The sequence below is a fragment of the Podarcis melisellensis genome (genome assembly GCF_964234715.1).
Source record: "Podarcis melisellensis genome assembly, chromosome: Z".
Classification (NCBI taxonomy): domain Eukaryota; kingdom Metazoa; phylum Chordata; class Lepidosauria; order Squamata; family Lacertidae; genus Podarcis; species Podarcis melisellensis.
In genome coordinates, this window is record NC_138547.1 from 20,746,305 (window position 1) to 20,759,917 (window position 13,613).

Consider the following 13,613-nt stretch of genomic DNA (forward strand, 5'->3'; position numbering starts at 1 on the left):
ATAGGTTCACTGTCTCTTGGGCTTGTTGCTCTACAACATACACTGGTTCACATGTCTTTGCTGTCATTACATGGTGCTGGACACAGACCATGTGTCGCTTGTCATGCTGACTTCTGTCTGCTAGATTCCTGAGTTTTGGCCCTTCCCCCAAGTCCTCACTGTTCCTTTGGCCGTGTTCAATGCAAGTCCCATGGTGATGTTTCCATTGAGGTGATTAGCATGAGCATTACCAGCCATCAAGTTTTCTGGTCCTAGCCACTCATGCACACCAAACAGCATTGGTCATTCTGTCTTGACCAAATGCTTCTAGCATTTGACCTAACCAAAGCAAGCCAGAAATTCAAAGGGCAATTTTTTTTGGAAGCGGGGTGGGGGCAATGGATTCACTGCCTAGGACCCACTCAACTGAACAAGCCACTTGAATGGCACTCAGTGGGATGATAATGGTTTCAAGGACATCACTGAAGCAACATGGCCTCCAACAAGGATCTCTTGGTATGCTGGGTGGGGGGTGCCCTGTGCAGATGGTACAGTGTGCTGCCAGCCACTGGCCATGGCAAACTCTCTTGGGCCAGTTCCACAGTCTCCCCTAGCTCTAACACCACCACCCTTTCATTTCTTAAGCCTTGCTTTAAGTGGATTGCATCTCACAACATTTTAGTTCGTACTCAAAGGGCTTATCCACAGTGACGTTTTGTTCTGCTCTTTCCAGGCACAGGTTTGCATTTTAAAGTTCTGCGTCCAAGTGCTCTTTCAGAACTTGACCTGCATTACCCGCTCAGTTGGAGCAAACACCAATTCGGGTTTTCTGCAGATTGATGTTTGCTCTGACTGAGTGCTAAGGAGCGGGTTTTCGTAGGGAAAGCTCAAGAGCAAAAAAGAAAAGAGAAGGGTTTGGTACTCGAACACAGAGCTTTAAAGTGTGGACCGTGCCTGCAAAGGGCAAAGAAAAGGTAAATGTGGATAAACCCCTAGCTGCAGGATGGAGAGGACATTACTTAGAAATGCAGTCCTAATTTGGTGTCAAGTGGGAGCAGCTGGTGGTGTTTGCCACACAGCTCAAGACAAGAAGCTGCTTGCTTTTGCAGCAATATTTCTCAATGCTGACATGTTGTCACTTCACATCCAGATATTTCCTGTCATCTAACCTCAGCTTTATCTTCCCCATTTTCAGCTTCCTCTTGAAAAGAGGAGAGGCCCCTTCAAAACAAGCCTCTGTCCTGCTCGGAGCTGCATTTGCTCCTCTTCTGCTCTGCTGGAAGGGTGCTCCTCAGCAGGTGGAGTGGGCTCGTCTTACCCACTTCGCATGATCACAGAGACAGGTAGAGTATGTCTGCATAGCTCTGCTCGTTTGGGTGCTTCCAGAATGGGTGGGGCGGGGGGGGGGGGGGTTACTGCAAAAACCTTTATATTGCAAACAGGTTTTTGAGGGAGATTGCAACAGTTTTTTTTTTAAAAAATCATATTCTCCCTAGAAAGTGTAGATCAAGATTAAAAGGGGTGGCGGAATACAAACTGGCATTTTGGTGCCAATGACTGTGTGGGCACTGCAAACAAACAAGCAAACTTGCACACATGGGGAACTATGTTCTACCCCGCCTTTCCAAGAAAGTAATGCTTCTGAATGCCAGGTTGCTGGAAAACACAGGAGGGGAGAGTGTTTTTGTGCTAGGGGAGTCCAGGCTTCAAATTGGGGCATCTGGTTGGCCACTGTGAGAGCAGGATGATAGACATTGCGGATGTTCTTTGAATGTGCCAGGCACTGTAGAACATATCCTTTGTACTGTCCATTGTACAACCAGCTATGTCCATTGTACAATGCGTACTATCCCTTTTTTGGGGTAGTCTAACATCATGGCACAATGAAAATATCAGATTCTATCTGTATGATATTAACCCGGAAGTAACTGTGCAAGGGTGACTGAGTTTTTGTCAATAGTATTTCCTAGAGTGGTGAATGGCACTATTTAGCAGGCAGAAATCCCAATTAAAAATCCTCGTCATTATATACGGTATTTTACCTGGCTGTTTATTTGTATATATTTTAAAATTTTAGCCAAGATCTGTAAAGCTAAATCTCAAGTTGCCTGATTTATTCAATGGTGGCTATCTAGTCTTTTATATATTGAATGTGTTTGGATTATCAATGTATTTGGATGATTTTATGATTTCATTGTTTAAACTTATGCCAATAAAGGCTAATAATAGTAGTAGTAGTAATAATAATAATTTTTATATATGGATGTTTTATGATGGCCTGGAAGCTGTACGCCAGCTCCCTTGGCCAATAAAGCAAGATGAGCGCCTCAGCCCCAGAGTCGGTCACGACTTGACCTAATGGTCAGGGGTCCCTTTACCTTTTTTTATACTAATAAAGGTTTGGCAAAGTAAGTAAGCCTTAAACAGTATTGTTCTCTGAAAATTTCAGCTGCTACTTTTTGCACTATAAAGGTACAGCTGCTGAGCTGATTGAAAAGTTGGCAGCCCTCTTCAGAGAGATTAGTGCCTCCCAGACTACTAGCTGCTGGTGATCTTTACTAATTGTGCTAATAATTACCCAGTATTTAGCACTGTTAAAACAAAAAAAAAAAACTCCTTCCAGTAGCACCTTAAAGACCAACTAAGTTAATTCTTCGTATGAGCTTTCGTGTGCATGCACACTTCTTCAGATACGTGTATCTGAAGAAGTGTGCATGCACACGAAAGCTCATACCAAGAACTAACTTAGTTGGTCTTTAAGGTGCTACTGAAGGATTTTGTTTTGTTTTGACTATGGCAGACCAACACGGCTACCTATCTGTAACTGAAATTTAGCACTGTTGTGTGCTTATTTTAAGGGGAGGTAAATGTACTGAGGGTAGATCACAGAGATAGTATGAGAAACTTTGAACTGTCAATCACCCTATCAAAATGGTATTGCTTTTAACAGTCTCCCTCCCCTGCTTGAACTTGAGGGTTCTTGTCAAATGTATCTTTGTTCCCCTTTTCATTTATTTTGGAATTAAGATGGAAGCATGCTTAAATCAGGATTATTATTAATTTGTTGCATTTATATCCCACCTTTTCGTCCAAGGAGCAAGGAGTGACTGCCCAAGGTCAGCCAGGGAGCCTTATGACCAAGTGGGGATTTAGAACCCTGGTCTCCCAGGTTGTTGTCTCACACTCACCACTCTGCCACACTGGCTGTAAGGATTAGTAATCCTAAACACATTTACTAATTCAGAGTAACTCATGGGATTTGTATCCAAATAGGTTAGGCCAATTTTGAGTCACACAAACGACTCTTGCATTTTAAAACAAATTGGTCTAAACTGAGGCATTTTCTCGCTTACTTTGTGTGTGTGTGTTTTTTTTAATTTCGGAGACTATAATGCATAGGTCCTGAATTCAAAATGCCAGGAAAACTAGTGATTGTTTGATAGTTCCCCAGAAAGCGCCTCAGGCCAATCCTGGAATGGATATTTTTTAAAAGCAAACAAACAAACAAACAAACAAACAAACAGAACCATAGAGTTGGAAGGGACCACAAGGATCATCCCTTGCAGTGCAGGAATCTTTTACCCAACATCCTGCGAAATTACAAGTCTCATAGAATAATAGTATTGCAGCATTGGAAGGGACCCTGAGTGTCATCTAGTCTAACTCTCCTGCAACGCAAGAATATGCAGCTGATCCATACAGGGATCGAACTTGCAGCCTTAGCATTATTAGCATCACACTCTAACCAACTGAGCCATCCAGGCTCTACCGACTGAGCTACCCCAGCTCCAATCTTAAAGGGGGATATTTCTTTCAGAAACAACCCCCAGCTTGTTCTAAGCATAGTATTGGATTGGTGATCATTTTTATTTGCCTTAAAAAAAATAAAATACAAAATACATATAGAAGTAGGCGAGCTGTGTGTCTCTCTTCAGTTGTACAGCTGAGACACATAAAAGGGTTAGACAGTGGGCACAATCCAACCAAAACCCAATGGCTGCGGCTAAGAAGTCAATTGATTCCAATGGGTAAGACTAGGTTGGTTGCAACCTCAAGGCTTATAATCGCATGGGCTTATTTGTGTGTTGGACTTCAGCCTGGTAGACCAGGATCCAAAACCTCACTCGTCCACATGAAGATGACTGAGCGACCATGGGCCAGTCACTGTCTCTCAGCGTACCTTACTTTGCAGGGTTGTAGTGAGGATTAGATACAAAGGTAGAACCATGTATACTGGCTGGAGCTCCTTAGGAATGGGGAAGGCCTGATAGAGTGGATATATTTCAACAGGAGTTACCAGCAAACGTTTGTTGCTGGATCATGTATAGTATCTTTCAATAGAAATGCATCACGTTTTCAAGCTTCATAATACTCTCTATAAAGGGGGAGGGGAATCATGCACCACAGATCTGAAAAAAGAAGAATAAATATTGCTGACCTAATCATATAGATCATGTTTTAAAGTAGCCCAAAAGTATCTAGACCAATCAGAAAGGCACAAAACCATGGCATTCTGCATCTGAAAACTCTCTGAAATAGGCCCCTGGTGGCTATGACATGATCCTCCCCAAACAATTCTAGAAAAAGAGGTGCTGGAATTCACCACAAACTTCTCCCTTGTTCTCTTAGAATGACAATGTCGCCCACCTGAGAGGTGCCAGAACTGAGCCCCTGGGAGCTCCGGCTGAAAAAAAAAATCCCTTTGTAAATCCATTTAGTGCTTTACACTGTTGCTCTCAGGGGCTACAGTTGTCAAACCACTTTATTTCACAGTACTTGTTAAAGCCAGCAGTGTTCCTTCAGTGACAAAATAATGCTTTCAAGATTCAAGTGGACATTATCCAGCATGCAGGTTCAGTCCCCAGGAAGGGCAGGGAAAGGTCCCTGGTCTAAAACTCTGGAAAGAGCTACTCCTTTGTGGACAATACTGGGCTACAGGACCAATGTCCTGACTCTATATGGCAGTTCCTAATGCTGCTAATTACACATCCATGTAAAGTGAAGTGCGGTATGATCCACTGCATGCATACTCAGAAGTAACTCCCAGAGTATTCAGTAAGGCTTACTCACTAGCCAGCAGCCTAAATTGTCCTGGAAATGTCTGGCAGTATTTCATGGTTATTAATAAAAAGCTAGAAGAAGATAGAACTGACTGCTGAATGCTTCTTGCTCTGCAGGGGCGTCTTACCCATAGAGGCTAGTGGCACGGGGCGCCCGGGCGGCAAGTTCTGGAGGGTGCCAGGGAAGAGGCGGAGGCTGGATGCTTGCCGCCCTCACCCGCCTCCTCCAGCCCTGCCGGCAGCGCTGTCATCCCTAAAAAACTCTGGGAAACGGGGGGCAGGGGGGCAGAGGGAGCTTTGCACCACAGCCCTGGATATTCTTAAGACGGCCCTGTCGCTCTGTCAGTCTCTCACACTAAATGTGCCACATATAGGTGTCTCTGTGTGTATGTGTTTAACATTCTGATGCAGTGGCGTGGCGTGGGTTGTCAGCACCCGGGGCAAGGCAAGTAATTTGTGCCCCCTAACCCGTGGATTTGCGCCCCCTAACCCGTGGATTTGCACCCCCTAACCCTAACCCCCAGATGTTGCACCCGGTGCGGCCGGCCCCCCTGCACCCCTCACGCTACGCCACTGTTCTGATGACATGCAACTGTTGCACCCTCACAGAATGGTGAGCTTTGGCTCTTTGCTTGTGAAACAGTGTGCATGTGTTGACATCAACAGAGGACAGGATTCCTGTTCCTTTTGTGCAAAAGAGGGAAGTGTGACCAGGGGCGTGACTTTTCTGTCCCTCTGCTGCTCTGTCTCAGACCAGGCTCATCCAAGTTCCCACTTCCACAAGCCGACAGACTCCTCATAATGAGCTTGCTGCAGCACAGCACACTTGAGTTTTTGGACAAACATGACCGAGTGGCTTCCAATAAATATTAGAATGCGTTAATGCTCTGCATTGTTAAGAGTGTCGGTGTGGACCTGGGAGAGACTAGGGTTCATATCCCCACTTGGCCAAGAATATCACTGGGTGACCTTGGACCTGTCACTGCTCCTCAGCCCATCCTACCTCACTGGGTTGTTGTGGTGTTGAAGAGAGGGAGATCTATATATGCCACCTAGAGAAAAAAGACGAGCTATAAATGCAACTTTAGGGGTTGTTGTAACACATGAACAAGATGGGTGAATAAGATCAATTTGTTTTCATTGTTACTGTTCACAAAGAAAGCGTTCACTTTTATTGTATCAACAGTCAAGTCAGCTTTAACAGAAAAAGAGAGAGAGAAACTCTCTCTCTCTCTCTCTCTCTGTGTGTGTGTGTGTGTGTGTGTGTGTGTGTGAGTGAGATGGGAGAGCAGGTGCATTTATCTTCCAATTTAATTTTTTTAAGTCAGATGACCAGGCACTCTTATACAACATCTGAGAGCAAGAGAAATGGGGCGGGGGGAGAGCACCCATTTTATAGACAATTATCTGCAGGGCTTTTTTCAGCTGGAACTCGCCGGAGCTCAGCTATGGCACCTCTCAGGTGGGTACCTTTGCCATTATAAGATTATAAGAGAACAAGGGAGGTGTTTGTGGGGTTCCGGCACCTCTTTTTCTAGAAAAACAGCACTGATCAAAGCTCAGTGCTTAACAACCAGATCCACACAGTAAGATAATTAAAAGTTCAGGGTCACTAGGAGGGCTGAAGAGATTAGGCTTCCATTATGGAACACAAACTATGCTGCTTCAAAGCATTATCATGAAGCAGTTCCTAAAAATAAAATAAATAAAATAAAAAAGAACATTTAACCCTGTCTGGGAGACTAAAGGGTGTTTGGTAGAGGCTGTAGAACTTTCTGTGAGTTATGGAGAATATTCTGAGACAAAAAAGACTTCTTTCGGGATGCCTAAGGTGTTTAGTAGAAGGAAAATTGGAGCATTAGGACACCCTACAAACTCAGACACCTGGGAAGAAGTCTTTTTGTCTTAGCTCTGCCAGCATAGTTCATGCACTGGTTACTTCAAGACTGGGTTACTAATACTGAGTGCTATGGGCTTTTAATAAATAAAAAATAAATTTAAAAGACTGGATTACTACATTCTAAATAAATAAATTTAAAAGACTGGATTACTGCATTCTATATGGGGCTTCACTTGTGCTTGATCCGAAAGCTACAATTAGTGCAGAATCTTGCAGCATGGCTGCTGATGAGAACGAAGCCTTGTCACCTGCGCTCAGAGTTTGTTTGCTACTGGACCAAGTTCAAAGTGTAACTTAATAGTATTCAAAGCCCTTAACAACTTGGCCAGTTTACCTGTGATGTAACCTTATCCCATACATGCCCACTCGCCCACTTCAATCGGCTAAATTGGCACTGCTACAGGTGCCACATAGTATCTGCTCCATATTTGTAAAAAACAAAAACAAAACGTTTGTAAAAAAAACTCAAGTCTACTTTGGTTCTCCTTTCCTGTTCTCTGGTTTCCATCAAAACAAGCCTTTTCTGGTCTTGTCTTTTCTTCCCTCACTTTAGGGTGCTGCCTGGCCGGATATAACGTCACCAGTGTTTCCTGAGTGCTTCTCTAAATGTTCCCTGAGGATCTGCAGTGCTTCTCTCCGTGTATTTGACAAGCTGAGTTCGACACTCAATGTGGCAGAGTGTCAGTTTGTCAAATATGCAAAGTGCGGCATTTGCCCAGCAACGTTGAGCATCCAGCAAGTCATCACAGGACCTCTCCGCAGAGCAGGAGTCATTGCTGGCAAAGAGGGATGTGGAGAGATCTATGAATGGCAGAGTTTGGTATTGTTATGAGTTTGTGGGGTGTGAGATACCTAAGCTATTAGATCAAATAAAAGTTAGAATTAATCAAGGTTTAGGGAGTTAAACTGTGCCAAACATTGAAGCCCTGGATGCAGTTTATATTAACATGTATCCCAATATGATGTTAGGTGGTTTGTTCAAATGTTTCCAGATGTTTCTAGCTGACTTTGGGGGGGGGCATTGCTAAGGTTTTCTGGATGTTTTTATAAATGGACCATGGCCATGTTTAAATGTTGCTTCTTTTATATTGCACTAGTTGTGCGGAGTGGAATTGGATCACAATATTCTACTTCATGCATTTATGCTTTGAAGAAAATGTGAAGGTCCACACCATGTTTGCAGGTACATCATGAATAGGAAGCTCAGGCTGTACTGTGTGCGCCTGAGCACACAAACACACAGGCAGAGCCCTCTGTATTTTCTGTAGCCACAGCTGTGACAGCAAAGCATGGTCTCCATCAAGGCCAATGTCAGCATTCCAAGATCTGGTGCCTACCAGAAATTTTTGTGCTCTCAATCCCATCAGCCCCAGCAAGCATGACCAGTTGTCAGAGATGATGGGAGGAGGTGTAGACCAAAACATCTGAGGGGCACCAGGTTGGGAAAGGGTGGTCAAAGTGTAAAGGTCTGATTAGGGGAAGGATTTGCTGAATTGATTTAATTAGAGATTGGAATACAGGAAGAGGAGGTATGAGGAGGTCAGGAAAGTAAGTTTTATGAATATAAGGGATTGAAATTATACTTGTTATTGTATGTGTTTTGTATGTATGTCTTATTGCTTGTTTTTTTGTTTTTTCTATTTTATATAATTTTTTGAAAACTTTAATAAATATCTTTTTTTAAAAAAAAAAAGTGTAAAGGTCTGTTGTGTGAACTGCTCCATTTCCGTTGGTTCAACAGACTGAAACAGCATCAGTACAGTGGTGATAGTTATTGCCGTAATGATATTCTGAAATGTTTGCATGCACTTAAAAGATGCTTCAAAGTGTATTCCATATGGCAATGGATTTATTGTGTGACGATGTTGCAGTCAATGTTGACACTACTGACTGAATGCACAAAGGTGGGGGGAACTGGATTGTGTCCATTGCCCTCTCCTCCACATCTCTATTTACCACAATATCCAAAAGAAATGGCTTGGGATCCAAATACTATTAAGAGCATTCTGCTCTTAAGACATTCTGCTACGGCCCAGTTCTGAGGGTCTCTCTTCTTGGGTGGAGATTGTGGAATTGCATCACTAAGGAGGTATGGTTGGTTCTTCCTTTGCAATCTTTTAGGACCTAGTTAGTACGTTTCTGTTTATTCAAGCATTTTAAATTTGTACAATTCCTCAGGCTGCCTAATAACTTTAATTTGCTGTCATTTATTATGGTTGAATAATGTTAGAGTTTTATTGTGTAGTATTAGGTTTTAACTAATTTATACTGTTAAAGATTTTGGGGGATCCCACTAAACCCTTGAAATTAATAAATGGTGGCAGATTATTTAAAGGGAAGATTGCAGGCCAGTGGAAAAGGCCAGGCCAGGCTTCCTTTCCAAGACAGGGCCTCACATGACAAAAAGTGTTGATGGCCCATCAAAGAGGAAATTTGGACAGACAGAGGTTGCCATGGTGATGGGGTGTGTATTTGAAGTGACAGAAAAGGGGAGTATTTAGGGCAAGGTGTGCTGGGAAGAAGAAGGGGAAGAACAACGAGGGAGATCCACCTTGGGCAGGTTGGCTGAAGGCTGGGTGGGAAAGATGTCTTTGACTCTAAGGCTGCACTGCTATGGGGAACAAGCTATGTTTGAGATGACTGTGCTGTAAGATCTGGACCCTGCCCACTCAGACTGAAGTTGTAAATAGGTGAATAAACCATATTTCTTAAAGCTACAACAGTCTGTGATGTGTCTAAATTCTCCAAAGGAACACACACCCTGGGGGAATTCCTGGAACCCCCTGGCTTGGGAGCCAACTCCTATGGGCAGAGGTCCCTTCACCTCCCCCCAATAAAATATTTGAGAGTGCCCCCTCAATTTGATGGGTGTTGCCATTCAAATGGTGTGTATGCTGCATCTTTTGATCGATTATACAGGTCAGGGCTTACCTGTTGTCCCCCCAATATTTTATTTGAGTTGGCACCCCTGCCCCATGGAATCTTGCTACTGCTGACAGAGTGGGGGCGGCACCCAACTTCTGTAAACAATACTTTATATTGTTGTTGACTGCCCAAGAATGTGTGATGATTGTTGGTCTGAAAATGTTTTAAAACTGAATGAATGAATAAGAGAGCATCTGTGTACATAAAACAATATGTATATAGAGTCTCAAACCCACACTTGGGCACCCTGCAAAAACACACACTCCTGTTTGTTTGTTTGTGTCTTTCTCTTTCTCTCTGGGTGGGCCAATGCAGGATTATTCCTAGACCAGCTATCCATTCTTCCATTCCTCAGTTCCTGGCCCAAGGGTTGTTGTTTTTTTTTTAATGCAAGCCAGAGTTTCACAAATCGTGCAATTAGGTTTTACCGTATTTTTTGCTCTATAAGACTCACTTTTTCCCTCCTAAAAAGTAAGGGGAAATGTGTGTGCGTCTTATGGAGCGAATGCAGGCTGCGCAGCTATCCCATAAGCCAGAACAGCAAGAGGGATTGCTGCTTTCACTGCACAGCAATCCCTCTTGCTGTTCTGGCTTCTGAGATTCAGAATATTTTTTTTCTTGTTTTCCTCCTCTAAAAACTAGGTGCATCTTGTGGTCTGGTGCGTCTTATAGAGCAAAAAATACGGTACCTTCTGTGTGTCCTAAATACTTGACTTCCAAACCCAACTGTTACATTTTTACTACTGAACAGAAAACACATACATGCCAAGTGAAAAATTAACCTAAAGGATAAGATATGCCTTGATATATGAAAGGGGTAGTCAGTCCAGATGTTGCTGGACTCCTAAGGTGATGCAAGATCCTGCTGTTTGATCTACTCATAGGTAGTCAGTGTAGCGCCCTCCAGAAGTTGTTGGACTCCAAATCCCATCAGCCCCGGTCAACATGGCCAAATATCCATGGATGATAGGTGCGGTTCAATCTCTTGCGGTTCAATCACCATGCTGCTGATTTGTGAAGTAGATGCTCAAGTTCTTTAAGGGGGAATATCATGTCACATTTAAAGCCCGTATTAGAAACAAAGCTCAGTGTTTATTTTGCTGGCATTCATCTCTGGGTGACAGACAGCACCTTCTCCCAAACATGACTCCCTGTCCCTTGAAACCTACAAATGGAGGGTGATGTTCTGTGCCTTTTTTTACCCAAATGGAGCAGGATTTTGCCTCCCTCAGAGAGCCAAATGGTCATTTCCTTGGCTAGTTTTGACCTGTCTCTGTGAAAGAGAATCTCTTCTCTGGGGACATTGGATATTTAGAGCTTCCACACCTGATGATGGGGTGTGTGCGCGCACATGGAAGAGACAGGGGTGGGAGTGGGGGTGGGATTTAACACTCCTCAACTAGAATAGTGAAGAAAACAGAAAGACTGAAAGCTATCCCTTCCCCTCACATCTCGTCTGGAACTGCAGCAGGTAACAAACACCTTCTTGCTGCTAATGTCAGGAGAAGGAGGGAGACTGGTACTTAGTTACCACACCCTTTTCCCTGCCCAAACTCCTCCCCTCTAGGTTCTTCCCATTGCAAGACTCCCTGAGGCTCTATCCCAGGGGTAGGCAACCTAAGGGGATTGGGATGCAGCCCAATTGCCTTCTCAATCCGGCCTGTGGATGGTCCAGGAATCAGCGTGTTTTTACATAGCCCACAGCTGAAAAAGTTTGTTCTATCCTTTATCCTACTTCTCCTCAGATGCTGCTAGTGGTCACTGCTGCAGAGGAAATCTCAAGTGCCATAACGCAGTGGGAGAACACCTGCTCCGAATATAGAAGTGTCCTGGTTAAATCCCTGGTGTCTCCAGTTAGGTCTGGGGAAGATGCCCTACCTGAAACTCTGGAGAGCAACTGCCAGTCAGAGTAAATAGCACTGAGTGTGGTGGACCAGATTGGACTGACAGTTACCCATTTGCCTAATTCAGTTAGCTTCCTATGTTTAGGCAGGACAATACAAGCAAGGAAAGGTCATAGGGGCAGGCAAAGGAAGGTTGTTAGTTGCTGCAGCAGAAGAGAGTCCCAGCCACCCTAAGTGTAGAATCAGAACCATCAAATTTGTATAGCAACTTGGGGGGTTGTATCCACCTGATACAAACTTGGGGAGGGAGGAGCTAACCATAGCTGTCAATTTACAGATTTGAAAATAAGGGACCAGCAGCCAAAATAAGGGATTTTAGTCAACCAGCAGCCAAACGAAGCCTCAAGTGGTGGTTCCCACAGTGCAGCAAACCAGCAAAGGGGATGCAGCAAGGAAAACCACCGTCACCTCTCCGCTGGGAAGCGCTGAGCAAAGGCGAGTCCCCAGGCAACGCGGCCGATTTGATCGGCACAAGGCATGCAAGCTCCACCCCCCAGTCGTTCTTAGACTCCTTATTGGGTGAGCAACGCAGCCAAGCAACACAGTTGGAGCCTCTCTCCTCCCTGGCCGTCAGGGAGGGAGGGAGAGGAGCTGCTTCCTTTAAAACCCGGGAAATTTAAGGGATATAATCAATCTGGGACAGCAGCGGGAAACGGCGCTGGGATAAGGGAGTTTCCCGCCAAATAAGGGATGGTTGACAGCTATGGAGCTAACAGATCACAAACTGCTTGGGTGGCAGCAAATCAAGGGGTGGGGAGGAAGGCAAAAAAAGGGGGGACAAGATGGGCAGAATCCAGAGTGCAGTCATGCCCAACCTGGGGGTTGTATCCCAAAAATATCAGAAGGGTACCAGATTGGGGAAGGTAGCTATAGCACAATGAAGAGTATGTTTGGGCCCATTGCTGGATGACAGCAATGCTGCAAAATAATTCAGGGAGGGAAAACTAATAGAGGGCATTAAGGAAAACCCAAAACAAGGAAAATGAGATGGGTTTGTTCCCCCTCCCCCCGTGAGTTCAGGGTTGGGAGCCCTGTCAGGCTGAGCAAAGGCATCTCTCTTTAGCATATCTAAAGCTTTGTTGTTTAAGGGCATGTTGTTGTTATTGTTGTTGTTGTTGTTGTTTAGTCGTTTAGTTGTGTCTGACTCTTCATGACCCCATGGACCAGAGCACGCCAGGCACTCCTGTCTTCCACTGCCTCCCGCAGTTTGGTCAAATTTAAGGGCATAGGGAACCACAATATAAATACGGCAAACAGTGAACTGAACAAATTTTATTTATTTTTTTGGGTTTTTTTCTGCATTCATGTTACATATATTTTCTCCGAGGAGCTCAAGACGACGTACACACCATTTCATCCCTCACGCCGTTTCATCCTCACAGTACTGTGAAGTAGGTTTGGCTGAGGGTCTTTGACTGGCCTGTGGCACCCATTGGAGCTTCAAGGCCCGGTAGGGATTTTAACCGTGGCCTCTCCAGTATCCTAGTCCAACATTCTGTCACACAAATAGATAGATAGAAAAATTGTAATCCTCCCTCCTCCAAGTGGAACTCATGCATTGCCTCTTTACAATATAAGATCTATAAGTGATGGCAATGCAAGAGAAGAACAGCCCACCCACCAAGTGTAGCAAAGGGAGAATTATGAAATAGCTTGGATCAATGATTTTCAATAAGTGTGCCGTGGTACCCCGGGGTGCTTTGAATGATGGTCAGGGGTGCTGGGGGCAACCCTGGCCTCCGTCCCTCTTTCCTTCCCTCCCTCCTCTGATGCCCTCTCGGGTCTCTGCCTCCCAAAGGCATGCACAGCTGTTTGTTGCAGCAGCCCTGGCTACAAACTCCCCAG

General features: G+C 44.4%; 1 protein-coding gene and 1 long non-coding RNA gene across 4 annotated transcripts in view; one reads left to right on the forward strand and one right to left on the reverse strand.

Moving 5' to 3' along the window:
- LOC309361731 overlaps nt 1-8,999 on the forward strand; it is a 48,281-nt gene extending 39,282 nt beyond the window's left edge. The window contains exons 3-6 of one of the 3 annotated variants that reach the window (XR_014164611.1): nt 1,175-1,322; nt 6,364-6,501; nt 7,493-8,399; nt 8,634-8,999. This is a non-coding gene — a long non-coding RNA (uncharacterized lncRNA). The remainder of the gene's footprint in view (nt 1-1,174; nt 1,323-6,363; nt 6,502-7,492; nt 8,400-8,633) is intronic. The other 2 variants (XR_014164612.1, XR_014164613.1) reach the window with 2 other exon arrangements.
- Nucleotides 9,000-13,025: 4,026 nt separating this feature from the next.
- The window catches only part of VSIG4 (V-set and immunoglobulin domain containing 4), a 34,581-nt gene continuing 33,993 nt past the window's right edge, over nt 13,026-13,613 (reverse strand). The window contains exon 10 of the mRNA XM_081897859.1: nt 13,026-13,263. Coding sequence (XP_081753985.1) covers nt 13,251-13,263 — 13 coding nt within the window. The 3' untranslated portion in view covers nt 13,026-13,250. The remainder of the gene's footprint in view (nt 13,264-13,613) is intronic.